Source organism: Cannabis sativa, chromosome 1 (assembly GCF_029168945.1).
Source record: "Cannabis sativa cultivar Pink pepper isolate KNU-18-1 chromosome 1, ASM2916894v1, whole genome shotgun sequence".
Lineage (NCBI taxonomy): Eukaryota > Viridiplantae > Streptophyta > Magnoliopsida > Rosales > Cannabaceae > Cannabis > Cannabis sativa.
In genome coordinates this window covers 14620643-14637855 of record NC_083601.1, presented here as the reverse complement: position 1 = coordinate 14637855, position 17213 = coordinate 14620643, and the positions used below count along the sequence as shown (strand labels likewise).

Here is a 17213-nt window from a genome sequence, read left to right as displayed (position 1 = left end):
ATATACTTTCATTATTATTATTATTATTATTATTATTATTATTATTATTATTATTATTATTATTATTATTATTTTGTTCTTGATACTCATAATAATACATATAGATATATTTAATTCCCTTTCAAAAAAGGATTTTTTTGTTTTTGAATTTTTAAACTAAAAAAATAAAAGTAAATAAAAATATAGATATGATATTGTGTAACATGCCAAGAGTGGAGAGCATAAAAACAGTGCTTAAGATCTGTGGGTTCCCCTATTCATTAGTCAAAAGTAAGACTTATTGGATATAATCCAATCTCAGCAATCTGATTCTTCCATTCCTTCTTAAGGGACAAAAAGAGAAAACTAATCAAAGGTTGTTCACTATTTTTATTTATTTTTAAATATATATTTTCTTTTTTGATTTATTTTCTACTTTTTTTTTTTTTTAAAAAAAAAAGTTGATCACTAGTGAATGGTGATTTTGGTACCTAATTAATAGAGATCTCAATTCTCTCCTCCTCCCTATAAGGACATATTCCTCAATGTCAGTGCTCTATCGACCAATACTTTACACACCTATTTTTCATTTATATATATTTAGAGAACAATTACACTAAAATCAGTCTCTATCACTACTAGGGACATTAATATTTTTTATATTTGAAAACTTAATTATATGAAAGTCTACATGATTAGTTATAGTATACATGATTTAAGTTGTTAAAAATAATTAAATAATTTACAATATTAAACAGAATTTAAAATATATATAGTCAAAAACAAACGAAATACAGTATAGGTATAATATACACAATCGTATAAAAAAATTTAAATTATATTATTTGTAAATACTAAAACTAGAGATCTCCTTATTTAAAGACAAAAGTAGTGATCTTCTACAATTTTTCTATATATATATATTTATTTAAATTTTTTTTGTTTTACATAAAAAATATTAGAGAAATGAGCAGTGTAATCATGGTGAGTTACATATATACATATACAATATATTTATATATATTCTTCAAACATCATCTTGGACCATCCATCATTTTAATTTTGACTGCCGGAATGAATGTTATAAACGTGAAGCTTAGCCCATCATCAGATATGAACACACTTTAGAGAGGAGAAAGATTTCAAGTGGGCCCCCATTGCCACTGCAGCATATGGACATAACATAATCTGTGTGTGACTGAAAGTAGCCTAGTTTTCCCTCTCTATACAAAAATATAACACAACCCCCAAAAGTAGAGAAGGATACAAAACTAATACTGCATGTAAAATGAAGTCGTTTTACCCTTTTAGATATTTAGGTAATAGTTTTTTGTTTTTGTGGGGGGTGCTTCTCCCTGAAGTTTCCTAGTAGATTTATTATTATTATTATTATTTTAGATATAAAATTAAATATTTTTTTTTTCTTTCTTTAGAGATAGATAATTTTATTTTGTAGCTCTATTAATTAGAAGGGGTGGTGGTGGTCCATCAAGTATACTGCTCATTTTGCCTTGCAAATCAAGCAACCTCTCTTAATCTCTCTCTCTCTCTCTCTCTCTCTCTCTGCAACATTCATGGCAAAAGCATCATGATCAGCACTCCAGCTCAAAACCCATGTGAGCTCTTATCATTTTTTTTTTCGTGTGTGTGTTTTTTCGTTTTTCACTATTATATTTTACATCATTAATCTATCTTTAGAAAATATTATAATTCTTTATTTTTTAAATGTAAAATTATAGCTTAGGTAATTAATTACACCAATTTTTAATTTTTAGACATATATATGACCTCAATTAGTTAAATTTATAAAGAAAGAAATACAAACCCAAGAGGTGTACGTACAATAATACTTTCATTTATTTATTTTTATTTTAACTCTAATAATAATAATCAAGTATAAAATAAGTAATACAAAGATATGGGGTTTCTCTGCTTTTGAGTGTTTGTTCCATATAGTAACAGCTGTGAAGGCCGTTTCTTGCCTTTTGCTTTTGATAGTCAAGAGACTCAAACAAAGGTGTGAGAGAGAAATAGAGAACCCCCTTGAGAAGAGCTTTATTTTATTAGCCCAAAACTATTAATTTATTATAAATAAATATAAATTCCCAAGTTGGTTTTAATTTGTTTCTATCCTACTCTCTTTCTCTTTCTCTCACATAAACCGCCTACATACATATGGCCTTCTTAAATTAGCAAAGGCAGCTTATTAAAGTTGGTATGTTTGTGTAGGTTTTGTTGAGAGAGAGAAACTTTTCCTTTTTATTTTTATTATTTATTTTTTTATTTTATATATAATATATATTTTTTTCTCACTGAGAGCTTCAGTTAAAGTAGAGAGGGATTCCATGGGTTAAAGCAGGTTTATAGCTCAAATCCTACTGTGACAGTTTCCTTTTTTCCCTCTCTCTTTTCTTCTTCAATTCATTTCTCTCTCCCTCTTCTTCTCTCTTCTTCTCTCTTCTATATTCTTCTTACTAGCACTATAGCTAATATCTTATCAATTATTTCTTAGCTAGGGAGAGATTTTATTTTTAGTTTTTATTTTCTATGTTAATACTATTATATTCTCTTCTAATCTCATCTGGGCTTTGGGAAATTTCTTGGTTTTGGTCGAATTTGGCCACTGAAAGCAATCAAAAAGATTTTTGTCTTCATTAATTTAATTTTTGAAGCTGTATTCTTGCTCTTTTAACATATAATCAGTAAGTGTACTATACCACAAAACATTATCTTTTGTATGATTTGTTTGTATCCTGTTGATTTTTTTCAAGTCACAAATCTTACTATATTATGTATTAATTGATAATGATATAATTATTTCTTTATATATTTGTATACATATATTTAACCATATGAAGTTGTTTTGTGATATAGAAGAAGAAGAAGAACAAAAAGTTGGGATTATGAGTGAGCTGATTTGTGAAGATGAAGATAATCTTGTAGAGGTAGAAGGCTTATATAATAATACTACTAAGAATAATAATAAGCTGAGTAATAATAATCAGCAGTACTATATATACTTTGAATCAGAAGTAGAAATATTTTGGATATATAATATGTAAATATTGTTGTTGATCTTGTTCTTCATCATAATCAGAAGGTGGAAACATATTAAAAGCTATGAATAAGAGTAGTAATCAGCTGGGCAGCTCAATCACCAGCTCTGATCTCATAGATGCAAAGCTTGAAGAGCATCAGATGTGTGGATCCAAACACTGCCCCGGTTGTGGTCACAAGCTCGAAGGAAAACCGGTAAATTATTACTTCAAATATTATTAAAAATTAATTTCTTATAAATATTTTGATTTTCTTCTAAGCCAAATTCAAATTTCACAAAAAAAAAAAAAAGTTATTATCTCTCTCTCTCCCTCTCCCATCTCTTTTTTGTTATTTTTTTTAAAGGTGAGAATATTTTAAATTATTGAATATATATATAAAAAAGTACTAATTAATTAATATGGTATCAAATAAATATTGTGTAGGATTGGTTAGGTCTACCAGCAGGAGTGAAATTCGACCCAACAGACCAAGAACTGATCGAACACCTCGAAGCAAAAGTAGAAGATAAAGACATGAAATCTCACCCTTTGATAGATGAGTTCATTCCCACAATTGAAGGAGAAGATGGGATTTGTTATACCCATCCTGAAAAACTTCCAGGTCCTTAATTCATTTTAATTATATATATCGATCTAAATAAATATTAATATATGTATATGTATATACATACACAAACTCCACTTTTATTAACTTTCAAAGTATATGTATAACTATTATCATTCATAATAATGACAATAATTAATAACAATCATATGTACCATGCACGCTAGAGATACACAAATATGAATACAAGTCAAACCAAACATTTTGATTATTTATGTATTTATTTTTTCTTTGGCAGGAGTGACTAGAGATGGTTTAAGCAGACATTTCTTTCACAGACCCTCGAAAGCGTACACAACAGGTACAAGAAAACGAAGAAAAATCCAAACAGAATGTGACCACTTACAACAAGGAGGAGAAACGAGGTGGCACAAGACCGGGAAGACCAGACCGGTCATGGTCAACGGAAAGCAAAAAGGGTGCAAGAAAATCCTTGTTTTGTACACCAACTTCGGTAAAAACCGCAAACCCGAAAAGACCAACTGGGTCATGCACCAATACCATTTGGGTCAACACGAGGAAGAAAAAGAAGGAGAGCTTGTTGTCTCTAAGATTTTTTACCAAACTCAGCCTAGGCAATGTAATTGGTCTGACCGTGCAGCCTCGGCCGCCGCCTCCGTGGTTGTCGCGGAAGGAATTAGTAGCGACGGAGGTGGCGGCATAGGCGGCGGTGGCGGGGGTAGGAGAGACAGTACTGGGAGTGGTAGCTGCTCTTCTAAGGAGATAAGTAGTAGTGGTAATATTATTAATAATCCTCAGAGAGATCAACATCATCATCATAATCAAATGGTTGCAGCCGCAGCTGCTGTTGCTCAGTTGTCTAGTACTGCTTATAGTGGTTCCACTATGGATATTCCCATTCATCAGTTGAAATCTGATCACTTCAGCTTTGTTCCGTTTAGAAAAAGTTTTGATGAGGTAATTAAATTATACTGTATTTATTATTTTAAATTATTAGTCATGATCATCGATATAGATATATAAGCTCTCAATAATTAAGTTGTAATTAATTTATTCTCTTTCTTTCTCCCTATAACATATAAATATCCAATATTTGGTTATGCTTGCATATACAGCGTGACAATTTCCATTGACCTTAATTGACACATTACTGTCATCTAACTCTCAAATAATATATATAGGTTTGGGAACGTTACTTGAAAATGAAGGGCTAGCTTTTTCATGGGAATATATATTTGAATTAATAATGTGAATAAGTATTATTATTTATTAATTAATGCAGGTGGGAATAGGAGATCATAGTTCAACAGTAAGGGAAGTAACAGGAGGAGGAGGAGGAGGAAGCGCGTGCGAAGATCACGTGCGTGAACACCATCAACATATCAGGCCACCAGTACACCTTAATAACATGGCTCAAGAACATCATCATCATCATCACCATCAACAACAACAGCAGCAAATACATCATCAAATGGCAACGACGTCGTTTCACATAAGCAGGCCTTCACACCCTATTTCCAATATAATCTCTCCTCCTCCTCTACACCACACCTCCATCATTCTTGATCAGGACGCCTATAGAATAATGCTCCAAAATCATGACACCACCACCACCACTACTACTAGTAATACTTCTTTCCAGGTACTACATTTATATAAACTAAATTATATTTAAATACTCTTATTAATTTATTATCAGTTATCACATTAATTAATAATCACTACGTACGTACGTAGAACAAACAAATCATGCATGTGGTGTGTGTATAGTTCTTTTTAGTTTTTAATTAATAATTTTCTTTCTTCATAATAATTTTAGTTACCCTTTAATTATACATATATATATTTATTTGTATTTTTCTTATTTACATAATAATAATAATGCAATAACCCAATAATATAATATTACAGCAGCAGCAACAACAACAACAGCATCATAAAATGGGAGGAAGGTCAGCATCTGGTTTGGAAGAACTCATAATGGGCTGCACTTCAAGTAATAATAATAATATCAAAGAAGTGAGTATATATACTTTTATTTATATTACATCATATTATATATAACTAGCTAGCTAGGTTCGATTTTTTTTGACCCTGAAATCTATGTGTATACTACTTGTTTTTTCTTGTGATCATATATATACAAATCGCCCGCTATAATACAAATAATAGCTAGGGAGCTAAAAGAAAAAGGTCAAGCAAAGAATTAAAAAGGATGAAAGAAAGAGAAATGATTATTTCTTTATTACTATTAGTTTGAATTAAAGATTGAAGCCCCAACCCAAGTAGAGAACCATCTTTTTTCTCCTTTTTCTCTTTTCCTCTCTTTGAATTTTTTCCTTTACATTATTTTAAATACATATATGGGAGTTTAGTTTGGTGGATTTTCAAGTGATATCGAATATATGGATATTGTTATAGAATATTTTAGACTCGAATATTTTTTGTCACTAACTGGAAAGACAACATTGTCGAAGAATTTTAAGGGAATAATATTTGAGCTCACTAATATATAACCATTATAACCAAGCTTTTGCAAATACTACACTTTAGTGTCATTCTTTTTTTCTTTTCTTTGGAGATACGGTAATTAATTAACTAGTTAGATCGACTATAGGTCAGATAAATTATTTATACTTCGTGGATAAGTAATGATCGTACGTATTATTGTACAAGAACATATATATATATAAGCGTCGCTATAGAGCAGCCCACAATTAATTGACGACTTATTATAGGATATGAAGTGTGAGTAGGAAAGCTTTTTTTGTTTTCTCACTCTGTAAGTTCTACTCTTTAAGAAAAGAATATTAATTGGTTAAAATGCTATTAGTTTTATTCTTTTTCTTTTCTAGTACACAATGTGAAACAACAAGCCCACAATATATTTATTTACAATACATATTGACCTCTCTTTATTTATCTTTCTCTTTCTAGAGCATTAGTTAGCCTTGTTAATATTCCTTAATAACTTGGAAAAAGAATCTTCCTTATAAGAAAATATTAGAGAATTATGAAAAGAAATAAAATTACATATAACATAAAATAAAAATATAAAAAAAAATGATCAGAAGAATTAGAAATTATAGGAATAATTAGATAACAACAACTTCTTAGTTATTATCTCTTTGATTGTGTGAACTAATTTACTGTAAAAAAATATATATAAAATTACCTCTCTATATTATTTCTTCATAGATATATACTTCAATTATTATTTTTAGATATTATGTACATGTTTTTGATTTAATTTAATTTGTTTTCAGCAGGAATCATCTATGGCAAACGTACCTCAAGAGGCAGACTGGATGAAGTACTCTTCCTTCTGGCCTGACCCTGACAATCCGGATCATCATGGGTAGGAGTGAAAAAACACAATAAAAGATTATTAAATAAAAAAGAAAAAAAAAAAGAAAAAAAGAAAGGAAGGAAAACCTCTGATAGACACCATCATCATCATCATCATCATTAGTACTTTGAAGCCTTCTCTCTCTCTTTCAACGTGAGAGGAGGCCACAATTTGCTCTTTTTCTTTCCTTTTACCCTAATAGTGATGGGGCCTTGGTTTGGACGCTCATATATATATATATATATATATATATATATACACGCCTCTCTCAACTGAACTAACTGTACAAACAGTCCATGTTGGAAAGGAAAGAGAGAAAAGAACAAAAGGGAAAGAATGAGAAAAAAAAAAGGAAGAAAAAGAAAAGAAAAGGAGAGAAAGGCTGCTCTCACTTCTGACAAAATAATATTTGAAGAAGGAGAGAACCAAAGACCCAAAACAAAGCGAAGGAAAGCAACACACCCTCCTTATGTCGATCCTTGCATGAAAATCATCACCATTATATCATTACAGTATCATATCTTTTTCTTTTTATTACATATATTATATATTATTATTTTATTTATTTTAAGAATATATATATATATAATTTATATGTCTGTATAATGTATCTCTCTTCTTTGTTGTTCTTTTTACAGAGTAAATACCAAAGAGTTTGAGCAAATTTGCAACACATGTACACTTTTGTTAAAACGTGCTGCTCTGGTTGTCAACTTATTGTGTAGTAAAAAAATCATTTATTTAGGTTCAAAAATCAGATATATATTATATACATATATGATTATTTCTCTCATTTATATAGTCTATTTATATAAGTTTGTGGTAAGGAAAAAAAAAGATATAGAAAACAAAAATTGTTCTTTCATTCTTACTTTCATGTAATTGTCAAACAAATTAATTCAAAGAATATCATGAGATCATAAATTATAATATAAATTCATCATTTCCCCATATTAAATCATGCATGTGTGTTTATACATGATTGACTGAAATTAATTTTCTGTAGATTGTATATCATAAATATCACTCAAATATATATCTAATTAACGATTTTTCTTTTATTTATGGTATAAATTGTTGGTACTCCTACAGCATATATATGTGGAAGCTGTTTTTCTTTCATTTTATATCTTTTATCTTGAATTGCTGTAACTTATCAAATTCTCTTTATAATTCAAACCATGGAATCTATACTTTTTTTTTGTCTTTTCTTTCTTTTCATGATCCTTTGGAAATGATTAAAAATCAATGAGATTTTGTTTGCTAGTTCGTTCCAATAATTAATATATTAAATACTATATGATAAATTGTTACACATGAAAAAGACAAATATATGTGTATTTATATACATAGTAAAATAAAGTTTCGTTCCTATTACCGAAACGTATACAAATATATAAACTACTAGACTTCGGTTTTATATATGTACAAATTTTCTTGTAATTTATAAGTTCTATATTATGAAACATGTATCGCTATTTGTACTTATAGTACGTGTGTCCTAAAATTACATATTATTATAAAACTGCTGTTTGACTAAATTCCTTGCTTCGAAAAAATCAACAAGTTATAAATATATGTATATATTCTTTTTATAATATTTCAAACAAATGGGACAAACTTTCCGGCTCAAATGATCAGATATTCATTGTAAATTGTGATATAAATATATGAAAAGCAAATTAGCTTTAGATTGTTACCAAAAAAAAAAAGACCTATATAGTTTCGATGGAACCCGGCAACTGTTTTCAAAATTATTAGTCGTTCACCCAAAAGAGGTCCCATGCTAAATGGACCCTATTTCTGCATGACTTTACATTAGGGAAATTTGATTTTCTATGCTTAGAAAATCAAAAAATTTGATTTCTAAACCAATAATTAAAACCCTAAAAAAACTATACCTTTTTTTTCAAAACCCCAAAAATACCCCCAAACTAAAACTATCTCTCTTTCTCTCTCTATCTAGCCGGTCCCAATAATCCCACACCCCAGGTCCGATGGTCGGACCATGGGGTCCGATGGGGTCCGACCAATCGGACCCATCGGACCCCAAGGTCCGACCATCGGACCTCTCTCTTCCCCTCTCTCTCAAATCGCAGGAAAAAAAAAAAAATTAAAGCCGGTCGGACCTTCTGGTCCGATGGGTCCGACCATCGGACCCTTTCTTCCTCTCTCTCCAAAATCGCAGAAAAAAAAAAAAAAAAAAAAAATTCAAAGGTCCGATGGTCGGACCTTGGGGGTCCGATGGGTCCGACCATCGGACCCCCAAGGTCCGACCATCGGACCTTTGTCTTCTTCCCTCTCTCAAATCGCAGGAAAAAAAAAAAAAAAGTTTCAGAGAAAATCGCAGGAAGTGGGTGGGGGCGGTCAAGAGTGGGTGGGTGCGATCTAGGGTGGGTGGGTGCGGTCTACCGTCGGTGGGTGGGTGCGGTCTACCGTGGGTGCGGTGGTTCACCGTGGGTGGTGGTCGATCGGCGTTTTGGGTGGAACGCCGGAAGTGGATCGGTTGGATTTGGTGCTTTCTTAGTTGGGTTTCGGGTGGGATTGCTTTGAGAGAGAAAGGAGGAAGAGAGAGAGATGGTTGAGAATAATGAGAGGGGTATTTTTGGGGTTTTGAAAAAAAAAGTATAGTTTTTTTAGGGTTTTAATTATTGGTTTAGAAATCAAATTTTTTGATTTTCTAAGCATAAAAAATCAAATTTCCCTTACATTATATCTTAATCATCCATGCATACACACATATACACACATTCATATTCATATAATATATACAACTTATCTAAAGAGTGTAACGATCGAACGAGCTCTCTATAGAAGTTAGTGAGTCTTTTTTTAAGGTTAAACCTCAAATCATAGTTGATGACTTTTTAGAAGTGGCTTGGCTTTCATACTTTCAAATCATTATTATTTATAGTACAGTTAAGTAATTAATTTCAATTGTTAGTATAAATAAATCTGGCTATATATATAGTCAACCATTATTAATAATTCAAAAAAGGAAGTGGAAAGTGGGGTACGTACGATACTCACAGCTTAAGTTAATAGATTTTTAATTATTGGAGAGACTGCGATAATATCTATCGAATCTTCATATAAATGCACTTGTGATCTGCCAACACATTTTTTTTTTCTTTTCAATGTTAGCTATGGTCATTTCTCTTTAATTTGAGATTTGTTACTTAAGAGAGCCTTTCTTTTTTTACTGCTTTATTCTATTCAAGATTCGATCTTTTTCTTCTGAATTTTATAGAGTATACTATAAAGATATTTATATGCTCTTAAATTCTAATCTCTCTCTAGAGTAACGTGCGTATTATCTTTTTGGTTCATGTCATGGGGACGTGCATGATATAAAGTTATATACCAACATGTAAAACTAGGCAGCTTCATCGTTATTTCGTATAAATATAAAGAGAGACAACACAGAAATTAATGATATGATAGGACAAGAATAAACTTTACCTAATGTACTTGAAATGACCAGCATTTATTAATTGCTCGCTCTATATACTATATGTACATATATACATATTGTATATGTAATAATTCTGGAACATACCTCTCTACATTCCGAATAAAATTATACAATTAAATATATGATTGAATTCTATGAGTTGCACGTAATTACAATTGCTTTTTGAAATTTCAACTACTAGTACGGACAATAAACGGACATTATATATTAGTATCTGGAGCAAAGATATATATCCATATATATTTTAATTCAAACATATTAAAACAAAGAATATTAATATGAAAACAAATACATTATATAATTATACGTACACACGCTTTATTACAAGAAAGGTGATTTTACGTAGGATAGAATATTGCGTTTCCCGATGATATAATATATTATATATATACACAAAAACTAAGGATAATTACAACAAAAAAAAGATGGACTTTACTTAATTGGGTCATTTTTATGAAGTATGCGGTAGACGAATCTTATACCTAGACATGCATATGTGGTCTGGTGCATTAATGCATGCATAATAATATATAAATATTTATGGTTCATATATAAAGAGATGCTTAATTTAAATATATTTATAGCTTGACATGCATATGTATGCATACAGTATGAGGTGCATAATATATAATTAAATATATTTTATATGTGACCAATATATATAAAACCTATAAAACAAATAATTAAAAGGAAGATCCAATAAGGGATAGTGTGAAAGGGTATAATAATAAATGAGAGTGGGAAGGAGGAAGTGTCTCTTTCCACATGGAATAGAAAAATAAAAAGGAATGACATGTACCTGTTCAACCTAAAAAGGTGATATTCAATTCTTTCTTCACTTTTTATAAGAAGATTTTGGTTGCTTTTAAAAGTTAGCTAAGGTAATATATAAGAGAGAAGAAGTATACACACACATATAGATATACAAGTAGTAGTAGTAGTAATAGAAGTAAATATATGGAAGACTTTTTTGTGGGGTTATTATAGATTAATTTGCATGATGTGCAGATTTGGTCCCATAAAGAAGTTGCAGAAGGAATTATTGTGGTAATGCGAGGAGAATATCACAACATGGCAACACTACGTACGAACCCTTTTTGGGATTCTTCCACGCACGCAAAACAATACCCAACCCTAATCTTAATTAATTAATAATTAGGCTCTCATCAACTACTCTCGCATATTTCAGCCGCTTTTCGTTTTTACCATATAATATATAAATTATAAATGTATAATATATATATATATATAGAGAGTATAAATGACAGTTAAAATTTCAACATGATGTAATTTTATATGCCGTTTTTCTTTTCTGTAAATATATATTAGGTAATGTTTCAATAATATGTTTCTGTCTAAAGTTATATACTTAGGTAGCTAGGGCATTTCGGCGCGGTCGCCAAAACATATGAAAAATATTTTTGTATAAATATCAAAACAAATTCGAGTGCAATTCATATTTAAATACTTTGGACATATAACCGCATAATCCATGATAGGGTTTGTTAAGACAGAATTAACATAGCTAATACAAGGGTCTTATTACTAATGGTGCTTAGTCATGAAAGATTCATTTTTCTGTTTTGCTATTTTGTCCCAACTAATTTTATTATACCTTTTTGTATGGGCTTTTTAACAAAAACAACATAATTACAAAAAATGTGCAAAAAAAAAAAATTATTTTAAAAACTTATACATTTTGAAAACTTATTACATGAAACTATACATTTTAATCATTAAATAATAAATGTGTTTTTTAAAACTCAAAATAAACAATTTCATAAAATTAATTAAGTAGTTTTATAAAAATAAACAAGTTAAATATTTTTTATTAAAATATAAATATTTATTATCTATTTTAGTATAAATTATTATTATTTGACAATTTTTTTTAATAAAATAGAACATCAAAATTATAAACATTAATGTATATAAATATAAATTAATACTTAAAATTACTAAAAATAAACATGACACATAGAGTGATATAATAAACATATGTGAATATTATTATTTTGTTTATTAAATTAGTATGTTTAATAAATAGAAAACAAAATAAACATATATATACAAAGTATTTTATATTATTAGTATGTTTATTATAATTGTAAACATAAAAATAGACATAACTAATTTATACTATACTAAAATAAGTATATTTTCTTTCTATTGTTCTATATATTGATTATTTTCTAATGAGTTAGTGAACGAATTTTCTATTGAAGTATAATTCTTACATCAAAAAATAAATAAACAAACATAACTTTATAAACTCAAAAAATTATTTAATTAGAAAAAATAAACACGACACAATAAACAAAGAAAAGATGAAGATAAACAATTTTTTATATATATACTATTTATTTTCTAAAAAATTACTGAAAAAATAAACATAACACACATAGAGTGATATAATAAATCTATGTGAATATTATTATTTTGTTTATTAAATCAGTATGTTTAATTAATAGAAAATAAAATAAACACATATATAAGATATTTTATATTATTAGTATGTTTATTATAATTGTAAACATAAAAATAAACATAACCAATATTACCATATATATAATAATCAATAATTATTACCATATATATTATAAAAAAAATTGAAAAAAGCTTTTAATTATATATAAAAATGTATGAGAAAATGATAATATGTTTTTTTTGCACATATTTTGTAATTAATTAATATAATGCATACACAATTGTAAAATTACCTCTAGAATGTACGGTCCCACCTTTATTATTCTTTGCTGTAATCATTTGGGCATTACGCCATTTCTATAAATGAAGTTGTCTCCCTCAATCTCGCCTTGAGCTAGCTAAGATTATTCTACAATTTACATTTTCAACTTTTCCACTTAGTATCAGAGCCAGCAAAAGTAAACGCCATGTCTATTGGAGACAATTAGACTCCACTTAAAGGAGATCAACGTGCAGGTGTAGGAGGTGATAGAGTAAACAGTACAGAATAATAGGAGTTGTTGACAAGAAGCTGACTTGTAACCATAGAAGGGCAACATCTGCTTGAGTAATGGCAAACACCCGAGCTGGAGTAAGTTTCACCTCTTATTTTTACTCTTCCTTCTTCAATTGGGAAAATCTTTCTTGAAATTCCCAACCAGACCACATTAAAAACATATTTTTTTGTTGCACTTACCAAGGTGGTGCTTCTTCCATTGACGACATTCAGGGTAGCTATGAATTTGACGACCACCTCTGCCTTGGTTCCCATGGAACCTCTTACTCTGATTTGAGCCACATGGCATCAGAAAAGTCTTCCTCTTCTGATAAATATTAGAATCACCACCATCCCTACCAAATCCTGAAGTAGGAAGAGTGGCAGTCCCACCAACACTATGAGTCCCTCGCGACTCCAATAGAAACTCAACCACACTCTTGGCTCGAAGAGCCTTTCCAACCATTTTAGTGTTTGTAGTAGTATCATTAGTAGTGATAGCCAAATCCTGTTTGATCTTAGCATTCAAACCCGCATAATATTTCTCTTTTTACTGAAATTCGTGGGTACTATACCCGAAGCCAACTCAGTGAGTCGGTCAAATTTTGTGGTATACTCTATCACTAACATAGTCTTTTGTTGAACCAACTCAGTGAACTCTTTTCTTTTTGTACTACAAACTGCCTCATTATAGTACTTGACATTGAACAAATCCTGAAATTCTTCCCAAATCATTCTAGTAACGTCCTGAGTAAGGGATACCATTTCTATTTACACCAGAGCGTCTTCCTAGAATTGAAACGTAGCACAGGTCACCCCGATCATTACCGGTGAAGCCCATAAAATTTAAGATCCTTTCAATAACTGTCAGCCACTTCTTTGCCTTTGTTAGGTTATTTTTAGTATTAATTTTAGATTAAGTTTAATATATTTTTAATTTAGTTCTACTCTTGTTTGGAGTAATTCTACGTTTTTTATCTTTTATTTTTGCATATTTAAAATAGAAGAAGATTAGAAAATATCAAAGGAATAAGATGAAAAAAAGATAAAAAAATCTCACAAAAAGATTATATATAAAATAGAGAAAATTGTGCAAGAAAATAAAGCTGAAAATTTCAAGCCTGAATTCGACTATCTTTTGATTAGATTTTGGAAAAATTTAAAACGTAAAGTTCTATATCTCTCTTTTATCTTTCCAGAACATCTTGAATCATCTAATTCCGAGCAATATCAAGAGAGTTATGGCCAAAATACTATCAGTTAACGCAATAGAAAAATCACCATCGAAACGAAGCCATGTAGGGAAACTCCAACACGAGCCCCGGCCCAGCCCTTGTGGGGCCGCGGACCGCCCCCCTAAACTCCACAAGAATTGTTTTATTCTCTCACGTGGGTTTTGGTGGTTTTCCAATTCGAATAGGCATTTAACATGTGCATTTTTATATCTTTTTAGTCTCTGAAAGCCTATATAAAAGGTGAACTGGAGTTAATTTCAGTGAAGCAATTCAAAAAGAAACAAGAGTACGAATTTCAGAGACCGAAGTCAGTACTGGAGGCATTCTACAGAGTGTTTTCAGCATTATTGTATTCTCTATCTTCTTCTATTTTCTAAAGTTAATATGTGTGATTTTGCTTTCCATGAACATGTGTAGCTAAACACTTGATTAGGGTCTAGATGGATGTTGTTTGACACTGCTTTATGATTTATTTTCCCAATAATTTCTATGTATTCTATTTTATTCGTGCTTAATTATTTTTAATTGTCTGGCCATCAATTAACTGTTTTATGATTTCGATACGAGATCTGAGAAGTGAGTGTCGATTATGCTATAGTGAAATAGAACTAAATTTTGATATAAAACGAGAGTACCTATATAGTTTAGATAGCTTATAGGATTTCTATGTTTAATGCATGTTGCATGTTAATAAATTTATCACGAGAGTAGAAAGTTTGCATGTGATTGAGATTTATATATTTGAGAAGACTATAAATTACTTTAGTAAACCTGTTATATCATAGAAATTAATAATAAGAAGATAATCATATTAAGCCATATTCAATAAATGCAATTGAAATCGAAGCCCTAGTTTTTATTAACTGTTAATTTCCTTAAATTGTTTCTCCTTTCACTGTTTTTATTATTTTCTAGTTTTAACCTATTCTTAATTTTTATTTAACCAAATAGAAAAAAAAGTTTAATTTTAACATACTTAACTACAATCCTCGTGGGATCGACCTTACTCTTAGTGAGTCTATTACTTGTAAAAGATACCATGACATCATGACCTCCCAAAAAGGCTGGAGGTGCTTGCTTACAGAACCGTTCATATAAAGGCTCCACGCGGTTACCAGCAACAAGTTGTTTTGCTTGCTCCACTAAAACCAAAGTGGTTGGCACTTACTGAGGATGCATAGAAGGAAGACCATGTTGCCTTAGCCTCTGAATCTCTTCATCTTAGGAGCATGTGGTGGATTTTCATAAACACCTCTTTTGAATCTACATCGACCTCTTTTAAGTTCACGGGGATGTGGGAGATTTTAACCTCCCTGACCCCCTCTGGTGTCAACCATATTGCCCTAACTTCTTATGTTTTATCGGGCGTCCATATTAAAAGACTTAACCTCGAACCCATAAGTCAGGTAGGTGTAACACCTTAACTAGAATAGACGTGTTACGTGATTTTTAAACGTACTGTGCAGCTCGTTGCTAATCAACGAGGTTTATGGAAATCGTGATTAATTAAAATTTTTGCTTATTTAATTAAATACTTATAACATTTCATACAAAATACTTTGGGATCCCATTTACAAAATACTTTACAAAAAGTTTACTGTTCATTACAAAATACTTGTCGCCCAGCGACTAACTACAGAAGCCCTGATGTCCCGAGGATCGTACGCTCCAGGCCTAACTGCCCCGACATGTACAACCTTCATCTGCTCGTCCTCACGGTTCCTCAGCTTTGGCCTTGCCCTTACCTACACATAAACATAGCACTGTGAGTCGACAGACTCAGTAAGAAAAGCATAAATCATAAAACATACATATATCCCGGGTTATGATCAGACGCCCATACCCCTGACCACAACCCTAATCCCCGTGTCCCACACGATACTGAGTCTCGAACGCTCGTACGACGGTACTTTTAACAGAGTAACAGCCTATACTCGATATGCTAGTCATACTCTAGCCTTACCGATTTGTTACAGTATCAGCCTATACTCGGTACGCTAGTCATACTCTAGCTGCTAGTCATACTCTAGCCTTACCGATGTGATATAGTCAAACAGTACAGTACCATCGACTATAATATCAGCCTATACTCGGTACGCTAGTCATAGTCTAGCCGTACCGATGTGATACTGTCAGATGGTACGAAGCCAACATACATATCTAATGTAATCTAACAGGCTTCCTAACATGCACGCTAAATATGTAAATACATATGCATACTGTTATACTAATCTTACCTCGATTCTGAATTCAGGTGTGCCGGTCAACCTGAGTGGAACGAACTGCTCGGCGAATTACAGGCTCCTAAACCATAATAATCACAACACTGATAAGAGACACGCTAAATCACTTCTCGGGGACTTAAACTAGAAACTAAAAGTTTTCCTATCGATAAAAAGCATGGCAATACCCTAAACAACTCAAAAATGGGAAGAACTAGGGTTCCCAATTTTTCCCCAACCGGCAGACCGGTTCTACAACCGGAATTATCCGGTTCTGGGAGGAACCTAGAACACCAACTGGAATTCGGGTTCCTACAGGCCATACTGAACCGGAATTCCGGTTCAGTGCAGGAAACCTTAAAAATTT

The 17213-nt window shown here is 30.9% G+C and overlaps 1 protein-coding gene and 1 long non-coding RNA gene across 12 annotated transcripts; both read left to right on the top strand.

The window, feature by feature from the left end:
- The first annotated feature begins 1237 nt into the window (after positions 1–1237).
- On the top strand, positions 1238–7625 carry LOC115704983 (NAC domain-containing protein 75). 11 transcript variants are annotated; one of them, XM_061104524.1, is made up of 8 exons: positions 1238–1595; positions 2854–2924; positions 3080–3231; positions 3462–3639; positions 3881–4560; positions 4886–5245; positions 5515–5622; positions 6870–7625. In XM_061104524.1, the coding sequence occupies exons 3-8, from the start codon at positions 3100–3102 to the stop codon at positions 6963–6965; spliced, it is 1554 nt and encodes a 517-aa protein (XP_060960507.1). In that variant the 5' UTR covers positions 1238–1595; positions 2854–2924; positions 3080–3099; the 3' UTR covers positions 6966–7625. The 11 variants fall into 11 exon arrangements, with proteins under 11 accessions (XP_060960507.1, XP_030488067.1, XP_060960513.1 ...); XM_030632207.2 differs by having other exon boundaries at positions 1239–1595; positions 3077–3231; XM_061104530.1 differs by lacking the exon at positions 1238–1595 and adding an exon at positions 1874–2681 and having other exon boundaries at positions 5518–5622; positions 6873–7625.
- Positions 7626–8584: 959 nt separating this feature from the next.
- On the top strand, positions 8585–9310 carry LOC133031142 (uncharacterized). Its single transcript, XR_009684635.1, has 2 exons — positions 8585–9169; positions 9223–9310. It is a non-coding gene; the product is annotated as an uncharacterized LOC133031142 (long non-coding RNA).
- Positions 9311–17213: the final 7903 nt, after the last annotated feature.

Bases quoted from the DNA above. Each gene is read 5' to 3' on its own strand.
- LOC115704983 (XM_061104524.1), top strand. From the start codon at position 3,100: ATGAATAAGAGTAGTAATCAGCTGGGCAGCTCAATCACCAGCTCTGAT. The intron at 3,640-3,880 runs GTCCTTAATTCA...TTTCTTTGGCAG, and splicing joins CCATCCTGAAAAACTTCCAG to GAGTGACTAGAGATGGTTTA. The intron at 5,246-5,514 runs GTACTACATTTA...ATAATATTACAG, and splicing joins CTAGTAATACTTCTTTCCAG to CAGCAGCAACAACAACAACA.